This window comes from Mauremys mutica, chromosome 2 (assembly GCF_020497125.1).
Source record: "Mauremys mutica isolate MM-2020 ecotype Southern chromosome 2, ASM2049712v1, whole genome shotgun sequence".
NCBI lineage: Eukaryota > Metazoa > Chordata > Testudines > Geoemydidae > Mauremys > Mauremys mutica.
The window spans coordinates 212,079,827-212,096,910 of NC_059073.1; the positions used below are offsets into that span (position 1 = coordinate 212,079,827).

Genomic DNA, 17,084 nt, shown 5'->3' on the forward strand with positions numbered 1-17,084 from the left:
GACCCAAAATGAGGCTTTTAATAAAGAATGTACAGAAATATATTTAATGTGATTTTTTGCACAAGTTACTTATCCCAGGAACTATGCTACATATTCTTGAATGCCATCTACTGGCACTTTTCCTATTAACCAATTATTTACAGTATATGCAGTATAGAGCACTTCTAATCAGCTTTATTTCAATGAAACATTCTTTAGTGGTTCTGAATTTTCAGTGAAAGAGCATTGTCCGTGTACCTGAACCAGACAATCTAACTACAAACTGAAACTGATTAGTCTGGTACAATGAATGTTTTTTTTTTAAAAGGAAAGAAACAGTATAAAAGGTGAAAAAAAATAGACGTTTAAGTGCTTTCAGTTTTAATAATCTCAGGTATTACTGGCACATATAAGGCTATTTTTTAAAATGTATGGGCTTTAACTTGAGAGTACCCCTTTAATATCCTCACTATTTCAATTATGTTGAAAATCTCCATGTTAGAGAATACATATTTCACAGAGAATCTGATTGTGCAATTTACAATGCAGAAGGCTGTGCCCACATGTAACCTGGAGTGCTCTGTGAGCACATCAGTTCATCCATATATTGCAAATTGCAGGGTCAGGGGCTCAATTTGTACTGAAAAATCTTAATACCATGACCACGAGTATTACTCCAGTCCTGTGTGCCGAAGTTATTCAAAGCATTTACATTTGCTGCAGTTCTCAAACCTTGAGAGAAAAATCTTAAAAACAAAGATGTCACCTTTTAGTCAGCAGAGATTTATGTCCCAACCCATCATCCAGATAGGAGGCAAATTGCACTGTCCTTTTTTTTGGCCATAAGACATCTTCAGCACTACCAGAAAGCATCAGCCTTATTTGCGCTCTTGAACCTAGCTATTAGCGCTTAAAGAGAATGCTCATTGTAAGTGCTCATCAGCAGGCCGCACAAAACAGTCATAGCAGCTCATGTTAGCTGTCCATAAAGATGTAAACTGGAAATGTTCCTCACAACCATCTGATGGAAGGATGTGGTTCTTGGAGGTAGACAAGACCTATCACAGTCTTGCAGGGAAGTATGTAATTCTCAGAAGTAGACATACAATATATGATGAATTGACACTTGGCCAAAAGGCTAAGAAGATCCTACTATTGCATATGATCCTGTAAGGGCTTATTTCCAGGAGTTGTAGTATTTTTATGGCCTGCCAAGATGCATTGTAAGGAAGGTATTTTCTTGCTTCAAACATCTCCTAAAGTGGAGCTTCCACAATGGAAAAAACTTGAGTTTTTCCACAAAATGAAATGTGATCGTCCAGATTACTTTCTATACTCCCTTTGCTTTTAATTCAGTCATGCGTTCTTAGAGAAGAGTTTATTCCCTGACAGCCTACCTTCTCCACTTGCTTGATCTTGTAATGAAATCAGCCTTGTTTTTGTGACATTGCTGTACACTCTGATGGAATGAAAATGAATGGAAGGTCAAAAATAAATAAAAATCAGCATTTGATTTCACTGCAAGATCAGACAAGAAGAAAAGAAGTTGAGAAAAGCAGTTTTGCCAATATTTAAATACAGAACAGCAAAGTAGAAAAAAATATTATAAATTCCTCCCAATAAATCCTTCTGCAGTGACTGTCCCTAAAAGATAAACACTGATTGAGTACTCTACATTTCAAATATGAACAGCTGTAAGTAAATATTTACTTTAAGGGCACTTTTCACTGTAAACTGATCTGTTTGGGAGTTTCCCCAGCATGGGAGTATCTCTTTAATTGCTGCAGGTAAGTGAATGTTCATCAGGCCCTTTCATTAAGGAACCACAGTGCCTGTTATAACCCTCTTGCTTACACAAGACATTCCTTATCCAGTCTTTCAGGGTTTACCTCTGCCTCATTGCAGGAGCTTTTTCTCCAGCAATTTCTTTTTCTTGAAAAGGAAACTGTGGTAGAAGATGTATAACTCATGATTGCTGAGGTCAGACAGATATGCTCTAAGAAGCATGAGGAGTCATACCAAAGCTTCACCTGACATCAGCTTCGTGTTTCATCCACATTTGTTAAGAGATGGGAGTGGTTATAAGGCTCTATAACAATAGTACAATAATGACAACGTGTTGGCAATGTAAAGTCTGCATTCCAGTCATCTAACAGCATAAGAGGTAGTTGGTAGCTTCCAAAGTGATGAATCATTCCAATGCAGAAAAAAAGGATGCTGCAATCTCTCACCCCTTCACTTGAATGAGACCCAGAGTGACTGCTGTGATCCACTGATGATCCACTGATGCCATTAGGTCCTCCACCGTAGGACAGAACAGGCTATACCGAAAGCTGTGCCATTTGGAGGAGTTGGAGATGGAATTCGTAAAAATGACTAGATATACACGAATTAGTTCTCATGGAAACCTCAGTATTGGCTGGGTTTGTCACTGATAAAGAATAATGATTAATATGAAACCATAAAACAAGTGAAGTGTCAGATACAAAATTACTCTTTCCTTCCAAACTTAAATCTGTTTTAAGATAAATTTCAATACACCTACATTGCAAGACAATTTGTAACCTCTGTGTAGCCACAAACTGTGACATGGCTCACAATGTCCAGTGTATGAAACAGTATTTTGAGTCATTTAACGTATTCATTGTTGCTTTCAGTCCCAAGGATAGAATCTGGGAGTGGTTTAGTGGAAGGGAAAAACTGGTGTTTGTAAGGAAAATCAGATGTGATTACTGTATCTTCCACATACGAAATACCTTTAATTCTTAGTGGGATGACAAAAATCTTTATGGGCTAAATTTTAAGAAATGAGTATTTAAGGTAATTGGACACTCAATTTGGAGAATTCCTTTGCTTAATTTTAAGTGAAGACACATCTATTGGTTTCACAAATATAACTTAGATGCACTTTTTTCAACATTTAGCCTTATAGAATCCAGCTTTTTCTAAACAAGAATTAAAGGAATGTGGCATTATCCTTTTTGAACGTCTAGAAAAATATTATATAGACACATAGAATGCAGTGTGTGTGTGTATATATCTATACATATATATATATATATATCTATATATATATATATATATATATATATATATATATATAGTGTGTGTGTGTGTGTGTACATATACATATCACAAAACTCCAGTCTCTCTTTTAATCATTTGAATGAACCACTTCTTTTTAGCAGCCTTCTCTTATCGAACTAAAAAGGAAAAGTTAACCATGTGCCTTAAAAAATTTAAAAGAAATTAGAAGATTTGTTAAAGAAAAACATTTTGAACTATTGTTAGACTGGGCATATTTTAATTACCACACGCACTAATGTGCAGAAGCTACACACAAAGTGACACTATGGATGATGCTCTGGAAAGATGTGAGAACAGCCCAGTAATCAATATCCTGTAAAGATGTCAATTTTACTGGACTTAATGAGGTTCCCTCACCAGACCCCTCATCATCGGCAGTCGTGGACTCCTGCATCTCCTCTGTGAAAGCCTGAGACTGGCTTGGATTATTCTTGCTGTCTGAAACAGTCACTTGTGCTTGTGACCTCTCACCTGAGGTCTGTGTGTGCTGAATTGGCGTCGAGGTAGTTAGGCCCTTGTAAGAAATGTCACCTGTCTCATCTTCTTCATAATCATTAAGGCAATACACTTCATCCAGGTCGAGGTCCAGAGTTCTGAAGCCCTTAGTGACAACCCCAGGCCTTGGGTCTAAGATTCCCCCCAGGTGAGGCTGAGCTAGCTGCTGCCAATGATGCAGAGTGGCTGAACCTTTAAGAGGAAGAAAAAAACAAAACAAAATCAGCAAGCAAGCCTGAGTATTTCTCTCAGCTGAACATCTGGATATTCTCATTTCACTCATCTAGGGTTCAATCCTCGTCCCACTGAAGCTTTGCCATTTGCTCCATGCTTCCAGGATTTGGTCTTTAGTTCTTGTATTTAGAGGATTGTACAACACCACAGAATTATGGCTTTTAGATTGTCCCAAAACAACCAAATAAAGCATTGACATAAACACTAGACAAAGCCAGTGGGCCAAATCTTCCATATTGTAAAGAGGGTAGGTAGTGGCATGCTCCTTTCAGAGCATGCACTCTGGGACTAACCATACAGAATTGAAGAGAATATACATTTAAATAGCATACTAATTACCAAAATGGGCAAAGTCAGAAAAATGGACACCAAAGATTTCTGCCCTAAGAAGGTTGATATCAACACACACTAGAATTTACTACTGGTGACTAATGGAAGGAGAACAATTATATAGAGGATGCTAGAAAATTATATCAATTCAAGTTTAAAGGAAGGAAGAAAACACTAATGATTTGTTTATCGGTTCTAGGTATTTTTACAGCCTCTATCTGAGCCTCTATACTACTGGAATGCACTAGTACATAAGCCTACTCTACTATACCTGCAATTTCATCCCTGGGAAGTAACATTTTGAGTGTGAAAAAGGTAAATTTTAAAAGGAGAGCAATGAAACATGAGACAATGAGCCAGCAAGAGCAATTCATCAGCATACACATCAGTCCAGGAGTTCTGGTTATGGACCTGGTCCTGCACCCCCTGAAATCAGTGGACGATTTATCACTGATTTCATTGGAAGTAGGATTAAACCCTACAACAAAATCCAAGAACTCAAGCTGTACTCTGATCAGCCTACATCAATTACTCTTTTATAATGTCTAGAAAAAAATGGAGGTAATTTGCTTCAGATCCCATGCTGGTGACATACTTGAGAACATTCCTGTTCACACAAGCAAGAAAATTATTCAATTCTTCTTACCAGAACATGATGTTTATTCAATGTGATACAGTGCAATAAATAGTGTGTTTGGTTTCCAGGTGGTACTTGAGACTATCAATTTTCAGTTACTTGGTTTTCTACATGAAAAACCTAGCAGACTATAATATTGTGGAGGGGTTGTCTTAGATAAATTAATGTCATGTGTCTGAAAATACCCACAGAATAAATTATTACTTTACATCAATAATAACAAACTACATAAAATATATTTTGGATAGTAAATGGACTTTTGGGAATAGTGAATGTAAAAAGAATGGGCCATTATTTATTCTTGGTTTAGCACTACTGAAATAAATGAGTTGTCCCAGGAATGAATCTAGCCCACTGTGTTTTGAAATCAACATTTTCAGCTTATATCACAGAAAATCAATAATAGAATCATTCAAGTATTGCAGTACTGACAAAGATACACATGTTGGATTAAACTGACCCTGGTACAGAGGGCCAGCAAAATGCTTATGCTCTAGCTAAGTCTCTTGTTTGATGGACTACATCAGATCTAAATTGCACACTGGCCTTGGGGCGGCCCTCTGCACTAGGGTGAATGTGACCATTTGAAAATAAATAGTTTATGGACAAAGAAAAGTAACATTTTCTACCCAATACTTATTACTGTGCTGTTCCACATAAGTTTATCTTTGTGCAGATTCTATTGCAAGAGATGGATAACAGAGGTTCAAATATTGGTGTGTTTTTTATCAAAAGCCACAAACACCCTACAGGATGTTTCAGAAAGCAAATGACAGAAACCAAAATCTCTCTGTACATGCTATTGTACATTTCTATACAGGTTGACTCCTTGACTCCTATTCACTCCTTATGTTCAAACTTTTGAAGAGAAATACCCGTTTCACTTCAGACCTCACCAAAATCCACATCTTGTAGCAACATTGTAGAAAGAAAGCAGTCAGTGGGCAAAATGAGATCTTTGCCATGGTGATATATTCACCCCCGACAACTTTACTTTCATTCCAAACCCTCGTGTTTCTATTTGCAATGTATAATATCACAGCATATTTCAGATCGCAAAAGTCAAAGCCAGGTAAACTTCACTGCACACAGGAGGAAGTTTCAGCTACATCTGCATTGTGATGTGCTACACAGTGTTATGTTGTATCTTCTTCATTATACGTTTTTTAAAAAAGTGAAAAGTAATAATGTTCTGGATTCAATTTTTTTCTTGAAAAATTATTGCAAATGCAGAAAATTGTTTTAAGACCAATCCGTCATTCAAAAGCGTGGAAAGCAGTGCTGCTTTAAGAAGCATCTGCTACACCAAATTCTTGTAAATTATAAATTATCAGAAGGAAAATCAGAGGAAGTGGAACTATGGAGTAGAACAATTAGGCTGCAGAATCACTGAGGAGAACTGAAATTTTATTTGCTTTATTCACATCCGTAACTGTTCACGGATTTATTGGGGAAGATCAAAGCTGAGAAGCAATTTGATCTATGTACTGCGTGGGCCAGGGGAAGCCAGGAAAACACCATGGAGGTGCCATCACTGATGGATGGATAATGAATGACAGAGCCATGAATGCACATTCTCAGTGGATTTGTGGCACTTATGGTGCAAGATGCTATGGATACAGAAAACTAAGGAAACTGGATTAAGGAAAAAAAAAAAGATGAACCAAAACCAAACAATCTGATGCAATGCAAAGAGATAGCCCCACTATTGTCTAAACCTGTAACAAAGCCACTTTTCCCTTTTTAACCACACCTGATTAAAGGGAAGAGGAGAATGGGAATAATGTCTTCACCACTAAGTGTAATCCACTATTTCTTTTACTATGATTTACAACATTGTTTCAAAGGAATAGAAATCACCTAAATTTGAAGTGATTAACAAAGCATTGACTGTAATTTGTTTGGATTTCTATGGTACATATACCCTTAAGAAAAAAACACACTAATAACTACTGAATAACAAAATTCGGTAAAGATATAGTGAATTACACTTATGTTAGGCAGGGAAAAAATATTCAATACTTATTTGCTCCAAAATAATGATCTATGTTTTTTTCCAAATTTAAAGAAAAAAATGTAAAGGAGAAGAATCTAATCTGAATGGTAGGTGGAATCCCAATCACTTATTTTTTAAAAGATGGTATATAATTAAACTTAGAAAATGGACAGAGATATAAGCACGTTACTAATGGACTGTGAAAAATGTGCTGAAAACATTCAAGAAATTTCAACGGAAAGACAATGATCTGGTAAGAACAATACCCCTTCCCTGCTCCCCTCACGGCATGCTCCCTCTCAAAGAAGAACATGGAGCAAGTCTGAGAAAATTAAAAAGACAGACAGATAGAAAGATCATGAAGACTGAAAGAGTTTATTGAAGGAAAAAGCAAGGATATAGCTGGATGACAGAAACCTATTACAATGTTAGCAACCAATATATGTGTTAAGTGAAGTTTGAACATCCCTTTTCTAAAAGCAATACAAGAACTTCAAATGGTTACTATATGAAAGCAATCATGGAAACAGAAATGATACCACATAAAAAGAGGATACCTTAAGTACTATAGCTATAGAGTCATCTGAGCAGGTGCAGCATGACAATTTCTTCCCGGAAAAAAATAAGCTTTATCTCCACTGAAAATACCGTAATCATGAGAAATGCTCTGTCTGAGAAACGCTGCTTGAAGATTCATTAATTTTATTTTTAAAGGAAATGCTGCAAGTTCACTGGTGAAATTAAAATGTGCATGGACCATTCCATGAAATAGTACAGTTCCGTAAAAAACAAAAACCACAAAAACACTAAGCAGAAGGGAGGCTCCTAACAGGATTTACATAACTGCACACATGAAATCACACTATGGCAAAACAGCTGATGAAAACTGAAAGCATTCAATAGAGCCAGGCACACACAACAATCGATGGAAACGTGCTTTAAGCCATGAAAAGCAACAACACTGATATTCTAGTCCTGAGTACAGACCACCAATTACCTTGCTTTGTTTTTTGATGGGGAGAAATATAAGTAGCTTGGCTGAGATCTAACAAGTCATTTACATGTGAGAACAAAGCCTTTACAGTTTTTGAATTCAGGCCCAGAGGTAAAAAAGTTGAGACTCAATCCTGCAAACACTTACTTACTCATGTCAGCAGTTCCATCAAAACCAACAGGACTACTCGTGAGAATAAAAATATTAACATGCATACCTGTTTTCAGGACTGGGTCTGATGCTCCCCAGGTCTGCTCTGATAAATTTAGATACTGTCACAACTCCCCTGCAACACCCCAATACTCTATGCGTACATGATATGCATGAAACTTTAGTAGTAGTATTCAGTTCAGTTATATGTTGGCTCTACTGAAGTATTTTTGAACTATGTGTTCTTGACTATACTCTATGTGGTGTGATTTATGTTTTTATGCAATTAACCTTCTTTTAAGGCTTATGGGGAAATTTATTTTAGTTTTAAAAGAGTTCAAACCAACAACGAGGATGACTATCTCTAAAGTAAAAAGAGTACGTATTACAGAGATTTCCTGCTTTCCGGTGATGGATAAGAGACCACAGAGAGTCACTAAGAAGAACAGATAAAGGCCGAGGCCCTTTATTTTCACCTTCAAGGGGCTTCACAATCTGAAGCTTCTCTGGCAGGTAGGAGCGACTGCTGATGGACATTCCTGAATATCCAGTGAATTCTGAAAACCTGGAGTGAGTTCCCAATGACATGATGCTTTCTGTTGGTGTAATGGAACCACTATGGAGTTCACCCTTCTCCGCCAGTTCCCGCAACTTCCTTTCCTGCTCTTCTTCAAAGAACCTCCGCTCTAAGAGGTAATTCTCTCGCCGAAGGGACAGCCTTCGAAGAGCTGTCTCCAAGTCACTAGAACCAGGTGTCCCTGGAGTTCCAGGCTTCTTATTCTTGTCTTCATTTCTAAATACAACAGGAAAAAAAAGAAAGAAAAAAGCCTAAAACAGCTTAAAATTCATCTACTATTTCCCAGGCATTCAACCACCACCACCGTTTTACACTTGTCAGATCTCAAATATGCTAATCTTACAGTGAAGTCTGAGAGGACACACTTGTCTTTAAAATGGTTTCCAATTCTTGTTTTAGGAACTGTTTTAATAATAAGCATTTTACTAGAAAGTATGCTCTGTGTTGTAAAGCATTCTGGGGAAAAACAAATACTGAATGAAAAGCAAGGCCCTGACTAGTTTTACTTACAAGTTTTTAGAAGTCACCTTCTTTAGGATCAAGAGAGTTCGCTGTAACTGCATGTAGAACAAACCTCTCACATGTCAATTCAAACTGGTCATTTGTTAAGAATGTTAGCTTGCATTTTCAAAAGTGACTAGTCATTTTAGATGCCTCATTCTGTTGCACTGAAAATCAGGCTCCCTTTATCATGCTGTCTCAAGTTGGGTGCTCAAACATTGATGCACACCATCTAGTAACTTTATAAAATGTAGGCCATTATGTTAACTGTGACAAATGATTTAAAGGAAAGAGAGAGAAACATTTAAATGCTTTGCCTGCCTCATATATATTAGAAAACAACAGTGCAGCCTAGCTAGGTAGTACTGACCCAACGTCAGAGGATTCTGTTTCTAGAATGATGCTATTGGTCTTGTTGTCTATCACATTGTTGGAGATGTCTCCCCCATAGAAACTGGAACGTGGAGTGCTGGTACAGCTAGAAATGACTGAGTTCATTGCAGAAGACTGGTTAGATCCTGGGATATTCATTGGAGACGGAGTCAGGGATCTCTGCTTGACAACCTGGTTTATGTTTCTCACAGTCTCAAAGACCCGCTTCTGGTGACTGATAAAATACACGGACAGTCAGTAACCACAACACCAAGAAAAACTGTGCCTTAAAACTCTGAATATCAGAGAAACAGGAATGGCTCAGTATTGATCAATTATATCACAGTTACACATCCAGTCTTGACACCTTTCCTAACATACTTTGGGTCTGATACTTGCAATAGTCAAGTTTCCAAAACATGATTTGTGCCAAAACAACATTCAAGCCAAACCATGTAACATTCTCTCATAAATTCTGAAGTACAATTCAATTTTGAAACATTAGGTCTTGGCCTATTGTACCTTGTCTTTTTTTTAAATAGTTTATTTCATATGCAGGGAGAGGATGTAGCAAGTCAGTAGAGAAATGCTGTCAAGGCTGGTAAGCTTCAATTCTGACTTACTTTTAAAGTTCTCTCTCTCTTTTTCCATAGTCCTCCTGACTTTATAACTGTTTTCATTCAAGAGTTAAATAAGGGGGGAAGTTTTGAGAGATTAAAAAAATAAACCTGTTCTACTGCAGGTGGCATGTCACAAGAGGCCCCACAGCATGGTTCAACCAGCACTCAGACTACACACTTATGGAGCCCCTCCTTTCATTCCACACCCCCCCGCCCAGCTTCCATTTTTTTGTTCACTATTAACAAGGGCAAACATACAAGACAGGGAATGTAAAGAGAGTGGATAATACAGATAATATTTCACTGACAAATAACTGGAGGGGGTTGGTAGTGGTGGCACAAAACATTAATTACATGCAGTAAAAATCTGTGGATGAAGAAGTACATTAAATAAGACCTACAAACTTATTTTTGGAGTGTCTGACCTATACGAATGGAGCTTGAGTCTCTTTTCATTCAGACAAATGTAAGTCAGGCCTCAATGGAGTTACATCGGTGTGTGGGGGGGAAATCAGGTCCCATGGAGTTTGTATGAGAAACACATGGCTTCATTTTGTTCAAGCTTCATTTGTGCTTATAGGCCCAGACTCAAAGTGCACTTAAAGTACTTGAAGTTAAGTGTTCTGTTGAATCAGGGCTTCATCTTCCACTATCTCTCCCTTCTTTGGAAAGCTCAGGCTAAGTCAGGATACAGTTCTATCAGGTTCTCCTAATTAACATTAGTTTACTTCAAATTACCTCACCTATTTATAAAAGTGTAGGCTGCTTAAACTTGGTGCAGATTATATACAATTTAGATCAGTTGACAAGGCCTTTTCTTTTCTGTCAGGTAGTACCAACCTTGGTCTACAATGGATTTAGGCTCTGGAATGAACAATAGTGCTGCACTCACCTCACCTCAAACCAAGATCTTGTTTACAGCTGGGAATTTTAGATAAATATATTATCACTGCTGCTACCACTCTTAACAGGTTTAATGGATATGGGAGGAAAAAATACCAGAATGCGATGAGGCCTTGTCTGCATGAAGACTCTCACTTGAGATGCACAATCAGTGAGCACACTGATGGGAATTTCTGCTATTGCTCCCTAGTGAAGAGAGGAGCCCAAGTGACTCACCCCAAATCATTACTCAGGCAAGTCTACTAGGGTAACAGTTCAAGATTATCCCTTTCACTCCCTGTCTCAGTATACACATTTCCATCACATAAGAATTAAAGCAATCATTTCAGGGGGAAATGTATCATTAAAAGATCACATCTTGTCATACCTTCCTTCAGGGGGACCTACAAAAAAACAAGCAGGCAATAGGTTTCCACTCCTGTCCCTGCCCAATGATTATGGACAAGACACCAAACATTTCCATCCAAACCTCCAATTTAGCTATTTAATCTCATCTTCCACAAGACCAACAAAGAGAAGTTTACAAGAACTCATAGGGCAAATTTACATAGCAGATTTTACAGTGCCAGGTGGCAGTGTTATTAAACACTTTGGTCTTGCCTATGTAGACGAGACCAAAGGATGTTGCAACCTTTTAACCTGACCTATAGAGATCTGTAAAGTGGTTTTAACACAATTTAAATCAGCTCTACACAGGCAAGCCCAAACTGTATTATAATGTGTCAGGTCACCTAAAGTGTTCTATCATGTGGCATGGTTGTATTTCTTGTATTAAAAAGGCTCTTATAGAGCAGGACCCCTTGTAAACTTCACATTTAGAATGAAACCGGAAAATGAGGAAACATGTTAAATACACCCATTCAAAATGCATGGCACAGCTGACAAGTCATGCTTTCAGCCTGCATACTTTCTGGAGAAAAAATGATTTGATGGCTCCATGTTTCACTAAAAGACTGCTTTATTTTTAAATTTATCTTTTTAAAATATGGGTTTAGCACTACTGAAAAAAGTAAGACAGCAAAATTGAAGATGAGAGTCCTTTATCCACAACAGTGAAAGTTTCCCCAAACCACAATGTCAATGTTCCTCAACCTTGATCTAGAGGAACCACCTCTAGGGATGAGAGGGCAGCTCAGCTTCCAGGCCTACTGTCTTTTCTTGGAAAAACAAGCAAGCATCTACAGCGATGACAATTTTTGTAATGTGGACAGCAGTCCCACTAGGTACTGGATTTAGAAAGATTCTTCATTTCACCCTGGGGTCATTATTCTTCTGTCAAATGGTAATACATTTTGGATACAATCAACTGCATCAACTTTTTTTTAAACAGAATATAGGAACCACTTGTATTGATCCTACATTATGTCAGGAGAGTCTGGCTCATCCAGTTGCAGTTCTTTTCGCATTGATCCTTCTATCTCTGCTGCCAAAGAGTCCTATCAAAAACAAACAAACTCTTGTCATATCATGAAATTAATATTCCCACAATTTAGTAAGATTTCTAGATTTCTAGCAAGAAAAGAAGTTCTAAAATTAAAAACAGATTTCAGTGTTGGTAGACTAATCAAAAAATCTGAATAGCCGATGTAATAATAAATAATAATTACTATTTGTACTTCTATAGTGCCTACCATCAGATGAGTGCTTTACAAACATTATTGCAAATGGCATCACAATGCCACTGCAAGGTAGAGAAGATGAGATGAGGAAATGGAGGTACAGAGAGGTTAAATGACTTTCTCAAAGATGCCAAGAAAATGTATGTGTTTAGGTGATAACAGAACCTACCTCTCCTGACTTCCAGTCCTGTATTTCTGGCATAAAATCATGCTTCCCTTCATGTACAAGTCATTACATATTTAATAGTAGAGTGGGTGGGGTTTCCCCCCCACTTTTTCTTTCACACGCTAAAATAGAATATATTCATAGGTTTTCTTTTTTAATGTATTGCTTATAAAATCGTAATGACTACCTCCAAGGTTATTAGTGCCTCAGCAGTGTTTAAAAGCTCTGGGCTGGACTTTGGGCCATCAAGTCTTTACAGCTGGACACTAATTCCCTAAAATGGACCAAATTTTTATTATTGCTTAGTTAAATGCTAGTAAGTCCCCAAGTCCATTAAATGTTTACCATCCAACATCCTAAGTGATTTTCTTTTCCCTGACTAATTAATCCTTTGGAAAAAAAAATGTAACAAAGCATACAATTCCTTCTTAACTCATGCATTTCACAAGAAGCTACCAGCTGCATTTGTACAATAACCAGTATTGTATTTGAGGAGACCTGGATCTTAAATGTGTTTTAAATTGGCCCATACTTGATATTAAAAAGGAAATGTAAAAAAAGCAAACTACAAACTTTACTGGGGATCTTCTATGTGTGTACGAAGATGCTCTAGTCACAAGAAGTTTTTTATTGCTCTCTCTCGATAGTGGGAAATGGAGAAACAGTGAGAAATGGAGAAAATGACAGAGAGCCAGATTCTGCTCCTTAGTTACACTGGTGTAACTCTCACACATCTTCACTGCAGTCACTCGGTAAATCTGTGCCACTGACATCAATGGAATTACTTCAGAGATCCATACCAGTGTAACACGGCAAAATTGCTCTGAAAAATTTTTATGTAGTATTTTTTTCATTATTTGTATTGTTGTAGCGCTTTGAGGTTTCACGCTGATCATAAACCCATTACGCGGGGCACTGTACAAGCACATTTAAACATCTTCTCACCATGGGGAAGAGGCCTAGTGAGTGGTAGCGACGTGATATGGCATTTGGCATCGTCTTGTTCCGAAGGTTCTTCAGCTCCTCCTGCGCCTCATGAAGCATTTCCATGCACTCTGCATACTTGTCTTCCAGCTCCCGCAACTGTAACAAGCATAGTCAGAAAGATTCCTACACACTGTGGGCAGCACAATTGCCCTGCAAGTGCCACAATTACTCTAACTACTGGGGGTGGGAAACGGTTTAAAAAGAGAACAAATGCTGTATTTATATGCAAATTTTGGATTGTTCTTTGTGAGTACGGAAAGTGCAAATTTCCCCAGGTTGTCCCTCACTCTGCTAATAGGCCTAACCCATAACCTAAAGGTGCCAACCACGACAGGTGCAGAAGGTAGTTATACCTCTTACCCCATTTCAATTCTTGTTTTCCCAAGATGGCTAACAAGACTGCCACTTCATGTCAATTGTGTGTGCTCACGGACACACTGATACATATGTTTATGGGAACAGGGACCTGTCTGAGAGGAATGCATTGTTGCATTGAGAAATGGACTGGGACCAAGAACTCATTTCACATAGACCAGTCATGAGGGGCCAAAAGCTTTTTTTGTCATTATCAGTCTTGGTTGGATTAAATTGGTAATTTAGAAGTGAAAAGCTGCTGTCCTATTACCAAATCACTCTAGTATTACCCATGATACTTACTTCTGCTGTGAGCTGACGCTGGGCATCTTTAGCTGCTCCCAAATGCTGGACAAGTTCTTCATTTTCGACTGCACACTGAAATATACCAAACAGTGGTAGACACACTAATACAATGATTACATGTTTTTTTCCAGGACAACTGTTAATTATGTGAATAGTGAAATTCTCCCACTCTCCTTCCAGCGGGACATTTATATTACACCTCTACCCCGATATAACGCTGTTCTCGGAAGCCAAAAAATCTTACTGCATTATTGGTGAAACCATGTTATATCTAACTTGCTTTGATCCACTGGAGTCCGCAGCCCCATCCCCGCGGAGCGCTGATTTACTGCGTTATATCTGAATTTATGTTATATAGGGGTAGAGGTGTGTATATGTATCTGCATTGACTAAACGGTCATGAGACTGCATCCAGCATTAAAATATTTCTCTCCTCCCAAATTCACATCTAGGCTCCGGGAAATCAATGGATATCCTCTATCTGAAACACCTATGGTGAAATCCTACCCTGCTGAAATCAATGTCAGAATATCACCTCTAATTACTCAAGATGAATTTAACCATTGCTTTTGATGCATTATATTTAATATGAAATGGGTAAATCAGGCATCCATATCTTTCTATAAGAAAAACCTTAAAGGCAGGTCTGCTTTTTACATTAAAAAATGACCATGCAAGAGATTTAAGTCAAACAAGACTGCCACATATAGGAGAGAAAGGAAAAGTTTCCGAGGGGTGTAACAAACAGTATTGCTTACAGATTTTGCCTTTTTCTGTAGATCAACTATCTGAGAAAGAAGATGAGTGATCTCTTCCTGCTGCCGGGCAGCATCTTCAGTTTTCTTTGCTAACTCCTCCGAGATACTGGAAATCTGGATGTTTGCATCCCCTTTAACAAGAGAGAAGCAATCACAACTCAGCGACCACTGTCTATTTTGAAGAATGTTGCTTAATGCAGCAGAATCTTTTTCCAAAACGTGGAAAGACACTTTCTCAAAGAGACATTAACAATAACAAAAATATTTAAAAATATAGAGAACTGATGCTGCATTGAGATCCAGTTCAACTTCATACAAGAAGTTTTATAATGTCTGAAAATAGTTTTATTTCATGCATAAAGTGACGATCATAATGGTTCAACTCCTGCTGTGTTTTAAGTTCTTTGAGCCTGATGCTTTAACTGACCGAAAAGTAAGAACATATTTAGAGAAGATAGTCCTGCAACACTGGAACATCCAAACTTTGCCAGCAGAGGCGACACTGTCAGCCTGCCAGGAGCCTGAAGGCTGCACTTAATTTAAATTAAATGGAACAAAATGCAGCAGCTGTCATCTATAATACATAGGTGTGGCCCAGAGAAACTGCAAGTCCCATACACTGCTCCATCAAGTTCAAGCAGCTACTGTAGCACTCAATGAGCTGCACTTTGGCTACCTCTGCATATATCATAATAAAGCTGAACTGGTATTTTCTTGTTAACCACAGGGAAGAAATGCTAATGTATTCACCTACCCTCACTCACTAAGAGGAAGAAAAGTATCTTTAAATAAAAAATGTTATGCACATTCTCTTTCAGCCTAAATTGTCTGTTGTGCATTGGTACCTAATTAGGATTAGAAAGATTAGACTTTTATACGTAAATGTCCATTTCACTGTACACATACATACCAATGAAAAAATATTTTCATCGACAATAAACCAAATTTACAGACAGGCAAAGAAAGAAAAATGCTGCTTGAAAACTTAAGAGTCAGAATCTTGTGATTTTGACTTTGAATTACGCTTGTTACAAATGGACTAGTGAATGAATAGTAAAAACAGGTCTGATTTCTTGATTTAATTGTATTTACTTTTTATATTTTGACATGTGATGTTGACAGTTTGTGTTTAATGGTTCATAAAGCTTTACTTTTTTTAACCTCAATGCCATTAAATAATTCTGACTCCCCCAAATTTACTCCCAACTCCGAACATTTAAATAAAAAACCCAAAAACTTAAAACCCATAATGTCACACAACTGTGAAAATTTAAAATGGATAAAATGTTTACATTGACGTTATCAATATTATCCGCTGAAACTATAAAAAAAAATCAAATTCTGCCAAGCCTACTAATAAATCATCTGAAAGTTTCCATCTCTTTCAATGCCTGATCATTATGTCTTCACTGATGGCCCATATGGATACTGTAGATATATTCTAATGTTACATTTTAGTTCAAGGACTTGTACTTAAAGCTGAATTATCTTGACATTAAATGTGGTCTAAGTGATGTAATTCCAATATGAAATGTAAAACTGACAGCCTGAAAGATGACTCTGCCTTTCTCCCACATTATTTCATAAAGTAAACGTAGAAAAGTGACAAGAGTGCAGGGACTTTTAGTCTTTTGTTTCTCTTCTCATGAGCAGTCTTAGAAGAGAGACAGATAATACTTGTAAGGAAATGAAGGACCACAGGGTAAATGACTCATTTAAATGTATGAATTTACAGCTCAATCTAAACGTGGCTGAACACAATAATTACAGGGACAGGGTGGATGAGGTAATATCTTTTATCGGACCCACTTCTGTTAGTGATAAGAGGCAAGCTTTTGAGCTACACAGTGCTGTTCCTTAGATCTGGGAAAGGCATCCAGAGTGTCACAGCTAAAAACAAAAACAGTGCCTTTCCCAGACCGGAGAAAGAGCTTTGTGTAGCTCAAAAGCTTGCCTCTCTCATTAACAGAAGTTGGTCCAATAAAAGATATTACCTCACCCACCTTATCTCTCTAATAT

General features: G+C 37.6%; 1 protein-coding gene across 7 annotated transcripts in view; it reads right to left on the minus strand.

Moving 5' to 3' along the window:
* Window positions 1–17,084, minus strand: part of TRAK1 (trafficking kinesin protein 1) — a 130,007-nt gene that overhangs the window by 14,815 nt on the left and 98,108 nt on the right. For 4 of the 7 annotated variants that reach the window (XM_045003887.1, XM_045003885.1, XM_045003891.1 and 1 more), the window contains 7 exons: window positions 15,066–15,196; window positions 14,305–14,379; window positions 13,606–13,743; window positions 12,235–12,311; window positions 9,351–9,587; window positions 8,379–8,695; window positions 3,538–3,753 (listed from right to left, as the gene is read on the minus strand). In XM_045003887.1, the coding sequence (XP_044859822.1) occupies window positions 3,538–3,753; window positions 8,379–8,695; window positions 9,351–9,587; window positions 12,235–12,311; window positions 13,606–13,743; window positions 14,305–14,379; window positions 15,066–15,196 (1,191 nt within the window). Of the gene's footprint in view, window positions 1–3,423; window positions 3,754–8,378; window positions 8,696–9,350; window positions 9,588–12,234; window positions 12,312–13,605; window positions 13,744–14,304; window positions 14,380–15,065; window positions 15,197–17,084 lie in introns of all 7 variants that reach the window. The other 3 variants (XM_045003886.1, XM_045003884.1, XM_045003888.1) reach the window with 1 other exon arrangement.